The sequence below is a fragment of the Ptychodera flava genome, unplaced genomic scaffold (genome assembly GCF_041260155.1).
Source record: "Ptychodera flava strain L36383 unplaced genomic scaffold, AS_Pfla_20210202 Scaffold_60__1_contigs__length_796720_pilon, whole genome shotgun sequence".
In the NCBI taxonomy this organism is placed as follows: Eukaryota; Metazoa; Hemichordata; class Enteropneusta; family Ptychoderidae; genus Ptychodera; species Ptychodera flava.
In genome coordinates, this window is record NW_027248382.1 from 335,553 (window position 1) to 342,645 (window position 7,093).

Here is a 7,093-nt window from a genome sequence, read left to right on the forward strand (position 1 = left end):
GGCCATAAACTTTATGATTAGCTAGATCTCCCCTTTCCATGGTAGCAACGGCTAAATTTGAACATGGTGCCTGTATACCTTTTAAACATTTTTTTAAACCCAGCAGGCCAAGACAAGGGGGAAATATTACAAGTTAAATGTTTCATGTTTAATACTGCCCAGGGCTCGAAATAACTTTTTCCCTGGTAGTCCACTTGGGCTACCATTTTCTGAAGTTGGTAGCCCAGTGACAGTGGATTGTAGCCCATGCATATTTTAGATCAGGGGTATTTTTTTTCGTTAACCAGACAAAAAAAAGGCTATTTTTCAAGATTCTGCCTATGAAGTGAATTTTCTAGTCTTTTGATGTGTATACTTGCACACCTTTGATACCCAAGGAAACAGGTATAATGGACGACAGTGGGACTCCAAAGTTTTGTGACCCATTAACAACCCGTTCAACCCTCAGAGTTGTATGCAAATTTTAAAAGTCGCCATGACAACCTGACAACAACATGGCCTTTTCAGCACTAAGACATAGTGTAGCAGGGCTACAAATAGGCCATGGCCCTTCTGTCAGGAGGAGGCATAATTTCTGTGTCATTGTGATTGATACATTATTATCAAAATGCTACGAGAGTGCGTTTTTATTGGCCATCGTTTCCTGTGTCTGTCATTCAAGTATGCCAGTTCAGATATTGAAACTTTGTTGCAAAGTTCCACCGCACGGCCGGTTGTCTTCGTAATTTCCAGAACAAAGTCATATTATGGCAAATTTTTGTGCCCAGCCTGGTTTGACTGCATTTATCTAGCTCGTCCCAAAGTGACGAGCATCTTTCAACCTTTCAGCTTGGTGAAAAACGCATTTATTGATTCGCCAAGGCCTGTGGATTCGCATATTTTTGCACAAGTCCTACATGGACATAGGAAAAATTTCGACTCACGCTAGCCCTCTCGATTGTTGAATAAAACCACGGTCCATGAGTTCTCGAAAACTGTAGTGTAGCATTCCAAAGTCTTTCACCCTGTTTTTTTTCAAAGTTTGGAGAAGGGCGGCATTTCCATCTGAATGATTGAACGACGTGAAACGCAAAATTCTATCGCATATCTTCCGGCAATATGTACAGTACCGTCAGTAGAAATACTGTATACGCTGCAGTGCTGAGTTACGTAAGCTTATAAGCTTATACTCCACAAAATGGCTACAGGCGGCGTGAACTTTCTGAAAGGATTTCCTAAACGTCCTTCTTGGTACCTTAGACACTCACATGTGATATCCTGAAAAGTATTCTCTGCAGTAATTCCAGTTTCTGTCAACATTCCAACGACACGATAGCGCGAGATCGGAGACGTTCTAATGTCACGCCACGCACTCCCAATAGCGCATGCTCTGGGATTCGCGTCGCGTCTCTGAAGGGCGCGCGCGTGTTCCGACAGAGAAGAACGCGAATCGCAGGGTTGCTGCCAGATTACACTGCCAGGGCGAAACATGCGAAATGCAGAAACATGTTTATTCTGCAATGCCAATATGACGCTTACGAAGTAAGTCTGAATAAGTTTTAAATTATACAACAGAATGAATCCATTGTACATTGGTACATTGATACGTTTATGAAAGAATTAGTACAGGATACGTTATTGTTAGAGTTGGGGTGGGGTGGGGAATATTCGTTCGGTGGTCGCAGCATAGCACTGCAGAGAGAGAGAGAGAGAGAGAGAGAGAGAGAGAGAGAGAGAGAGAGAGATTGTTAATTTATATCGGAAATCTTTTTCATAGTCGTGACTTTTGATGGAAGAAAACTAAAAACAAAATTAAATTGAACCGATTGAACGTGTATCCGTAAAGTTCGCACAAAAGTTAAAAGTCTAGGCCTGCTGGTATCGCGTAAACTGCTTAGTGTCACTTTTCCGACAAGCATTTAATTACCCCTTGGCTTAATGATATCCCCCTCTCTCCGTACAGTATAATGCATAATTCTGCGCTGCACGTAAAACAATTGGAAGTCACCCCTATTGACAAAATTAAAATATACAACACTTCTTTTTCAGAATTCCTACACAGCTTCAATGAACTGTTATTAGATTTCTATATAATACTTATAGCCCCTAAACTTGTAATAATAATAATAATAATAATAATAATAATAATAATAATAATAATAATAATAATAATAATAATAATATAAGTATTATATAGAAATAATAACGCGAATAATAATAGGTTCAATTTCCGTGAAAATTTCACCATAAGGGTATTTTGGGTCGAAAAGACCAAATATGATATCGATTTCACTGCCCCATGTTTCCATGGTAACCATTTTAGGGGTTGAAAATTTCAGTTTTTCTAATATCCCATGAAAAATTACTTTGATTGATATGAAAATTACCTAGTAGGGGAGTTCGGGTCAGAGAACACAAAAACCAGACTTATCTTAATGTTTCGAGTTGCCATGGTAACTATTTTGGGATTGAAAATGTTACTTTTTCCCTAATTCCTATTAAAGAACTATTGATTGATGTAAAAAAATTGATAATAAGGGTTTTTCTTGTTAGCACACCAAAAAAATCACACTCATTTTAATGTGAGATGTTTTAATGGTAACCATTCAGGAGTAAACACTGCATGAAAACCCAATAATACATACTGTATTTGCAGTGATTATTGCCTGTATTTTAGCTGAAGAATGCATATACAGATGAATACAGTCAATAATCCATTGATTGTATTCAGCAAGCCTGTATTCATGTAGATTCATGTGAATTCACGTGTATTATTCTATAATACAGGTAACTCATAAGTGTGAATTTATCTGTATTATTGCGTTTTCATGCAGGTAAAAATTACCAGTTTTTCAAAGATTCCACCTAAAATCCAGTAACCCAAAGAATATGTTATATCAAAGGGATATTTTGGGTTAGAAAGACCAAATATCCAGTGTAAAAATCCAGTAATCAACAGAAATATTATACCAAAGGGTTATTTTGGGTTAGAAAGACAAAACATGATATCCATTTTTACTGCCCTGTGTTTCCATAGTAACCTATTTGCGTTTTAAAATTTCAAAGTTTTTCCAAATTCCATTAAAAGTAATCCCAGTTACTATGCAAATGCTCTCCTAAGTGTATTTATCACAGCATGAACTCCATGTTCATTTTGTTTCATGTTGCCATGGTAACCATTTAGGTAACCACAGTTTTTTTTATTTAAAACCATGCATATTTTAGATCAGGGGTATCTTTTTTCGTTAACCAGACAAGAAAAGGCTATTTTACAAGATTCTGCCCATGAAGTGAATTTTCTAGTCTTTTGTTGTGTATACTTGCACACCTTTAATACCAAAGGAAACAGGTATAATGGACGACAGTGGGACTCAAAAGTTTTGTGACCTATTAACAACCCGTTTCACTCTCAGAGTTGTATGCAAATTTTAAAAGTCGCCATGACAACCTGACAACAACATGGCCTTTACAGCACTGAGACATACTGTAGCAGGGCTAAAAATTGGCCATGGCCCTTCTGCCGGGAGGAGGCATAATTTCTGTGTCATTGTGATTGATACATTATTATCAAAATGCAGCGAGAATGCGTTTTTATTGGCCATCGTTTCCTGTGCCTGTCATTCAAGTACGTCAGTTCAGATATTGAAACTTTGTTGCAAAGTTCCACCGCACGGCCGGTCGTCTTCGTAATTTCCAGAACAAAGTCACATTATGTGCCCAGCTGGGTTTGACTGCATTTATCTACCTCGTCCCAAAGTGACGGACGGATCTTTCAACCTTTCAGCTTGGTGAAGAACGCACTTATTGAGTCGCCAAAGGCCTGTGGATTCGCTTATTTTTGCACAAGTTCTTCATGGACAAAGGAAAAAGTTCGACTCACCCTAGCCCTCTCGATTGTTGAATACTACCACGGTCCATGATGAGAGTTCTCGAATCAAAAACTGTAGCCGTGCTCGAATACAATTGTCTTCTCATTAAATTACGTCATTCTTTATATACAAGAGTTAGCATTCCAAATCTGTCACCCTGGTTTTTTTCAAGTTTGGAGAAAGGGCGGCATTTCCATCTGAATGATTGAACGACGTGAAACGCAAATTCCATTGCATATTATCCGGCAATATGTACACTGTACAGTAGAAATATTGTATACGCTCCAGGTACGTATAACTATAGGCTTATACTCTACAAAATGGCCACAGGCGTGAACTTTCTGAAAGGATTTCCTAAACGTCCTACTTGTTACCTTAGAGACTCACTTGTGATGTCCTGAAAAGTATTCTCTGCAGTAATTCCAGTTTCTGTCAACATGCAAAGCTGAACAACAGGATTATATTACGAGACGTAGTGTACAGACTACACATTCACGCTCACTCAATTGCGCATGCTCATATTGGCAGACAACACTGGCAAAAGTGCGCATGCGTAAAGTTATATTTGTAGCACAGATCTCGCGGAAACTCATGCCTTTGCTCTATTTCCATTCCAAACTTCCTTGATTGCTTACATTTAATGCACATGAAAAAATAAAACCAACAACGTCAGCATAGGGAGAGGGTTTATGGTTTTCGCCACAACTACAAATGCCACGCTAAAGATATGTTTACAAGGGCAATTACACTGGCATAGACTCTCCACAGTCGCTGTGCCTTGTTTTGTGCATGCCCATGACTGCAACGATGGGCCTGCATTCGAAGGCTACGCTGTGCAGCTCGGCAGCACTGCCAGACACTGCCAGACACTGCGACTCTCAGTTTTTGCAAGTATATGAATATTCATAAGGGTATTGATGTCAAAAGGAACACCTAACTGGGCGGAGAGAGTATACATACGTCATCCCTATCGACAAAATTAAAATAAAGAACACCTCTTTTTCAGAATTACCACAGCTTCAATGAACTGTTGGGCCTATTGGATTTCTATATAATACTTATAGCCCCTAAACTTGTAATAATAATAATAATAATAATAATAATAATGTCAATATGTTTCTCTGGGTCCAACTTTCAACTCCTCTGTCTCACTATTTCCTGTTTTACATGTTATCTTTCAGTATCTCACAAATTCAATCATACTTGAACATTAAAAAAAATACTGTCCAATAGTTTCCGCAGAGAGAGAGAGAGAGAGAGAGAGAGAGAGAGAGAGAGAGAGAGAGAGAGAGAGAGGGGGGCGGTGTATCGACAAAGGCCTGTCCTCAGTTGATGAACAACCTTTCTATAGGAAGTAACATCCATCAAGTCAACTTGTCTTCGAATGTTCATTGCCATCAGATCCCCCGACGATAAGAACACCGCCCTCAGCGGCCATTAAAGAAGGCGCAAAGGTGACACTGAATTGCACCGTGGTAGAAGCCAATCCGATGACGGTCAACTTCATATGGGAACTCAATGACGGCACGACCTTCACAGAACCAATCGTAGACCTGTATGGCGTCACAAGAGAGTTCACGGGCATACACACGTGTACCGGTACCAACACATTTACGATAACACACATGGAATGGACAGCGCCGACCTTGATCTTGACGTCCAATGTAAGGGAACTGACAAATGGGCATTCGATAGAACAAGATTACTCCTTAGATTCAATATTTGTTAGATTTAAGTTTACCCATCCGATATTTAATCTGACAGCAGAATTAAATTTTACCCGTTGTAGGTCTTTTTTGTACAACAATGAGGGCGTTATGTAGGAAGAAGGTTAATATGTATCGTGATACAAAAATACCGAATCGGTAGCAAAATATCAGAACAGAAAAAAAATGCATAACTCTCGATTTGTGTTTAATTAAAAATTTCAGATGGTCCGGAAATATCTTTTGATACAAAGGAGGTTATCTGTAAAGAAGGCGAATCGGTCACCTTGCAGTGTACCGTCGACGCCAACCCTGCACCCTACGATGTACACTGGATGAGTGGCGGTCAGAGAATTTACGATGGTACGACTTACCCGCTCGCAAGCGCCAATCGTAGCGACGAGGGAACACTCGTGTGCATGGCTCATAATAGATTCTACGACAACTCCACGGCAATGGGCCAGGAAAGTCTTGAATTGTTTGTCCAATGTAAGTAGTTTCAGAGAATTGTCGATTCTAGCATGTCATCACGTGTTTTCACATTCTTCATTCTCAGACGTGGATTTTTCGAAACTCGTTTAATGAAACCTTTAGTTTGATTTTCGAGACCTTGTAGTAAGAATCTTTTGAACTATCACTGTATATCTCTGACAGAGAAAATATGACACATCTGTGACTGTTCTGTAACGATTTGATGTTACAGAGCGCACGCAGGAGATTTCTTTCTGCATTTATTCGAACAAATATTGATAGTGTGTAACTTTTTGCAAACAACAAAAAAATCAGTACCGTAGTTTCAACTTCTCCAAAGTACTTTAACATCGCATGTCATACCAGTATATTGATTGCGAAAATGAGAGAATTTGGTTGGTCGCGAAGTGAAAAGAACCGTAGTGTATTCGCGATATACCACCGTTGGCACACGCCCGAGCTCTCGACTGAAGCAAAAATCCCTTTTGAAGTTCTATGCCAGAATTTCAAAATACTGTTATGATATATCATAGCGATAAAAATCACGCTCAGCGACGGTATACCACTCGTTTGACCAGTTCACTTCATATATGCACTCGCTATCGCTCGTGCGTATATGTTGTGAGCTGGACTTTTCTCGTGGTATACCGTCGCTGGATGTACTTTATTGCTTAATTATAGCCATCAATGCATGCTTAACAGAAATTTCATTGATTATTCATTTTATTTACTGTGCTTTAATTTGTATTTTTACAGGCAAACCTGCGGTCACGACCGAAGTTTATGGTACCTTCAATTACTCTGGCGATAGTGTTGTAGTGCTAGAGGGCGCGCCACTCTCTGTTGGCTGTATGGTTACCGAGGCCAATCCAGCAGTCGACGCTATATCGTGGAGCGGTGGAAGCGCCAACGCTGATGGCGCCTGGTTGAACTTCACAGAGATCAGCCGTGATCATGGAGGCTACTACACTTGCCAGGCAAAAAATACATTCTGGGACTTATCGGTGGGTTCTGCCGATGTAACCATCAACATTGAAGTGCAATGTAAGTAAATGCAGGGGGAATACT

At 39.7% G+C, this 7,093-nt stretch overlaps 1 protein-coding gene across 1 annotated transcript; it reads left to right on the forward strand.

Moving 5' to 3' along the window:
* The first annotated feature begins 4,537 nt into the window (after positions 1-4,537).
* Positions 4,538-7,077, forward strand: LOC139128590 (B-cell receptor CD22-like). Its single transcript, XM_070694340.1, has 4 exons — positions 4,538-4,739; positions 5,250-5,447; positions 5,780-6,043; positions 6,782-7,077. Exons 1-4 carry the CDS (start codon positions 4,538-4,540, stop codon positions 7,075-7,077), a joined length of 960 nt encoding a protein of 319 aa, XP_070550441.1.
* Positions 7,078-7,093: the final 16 nt, after the last annotated feature.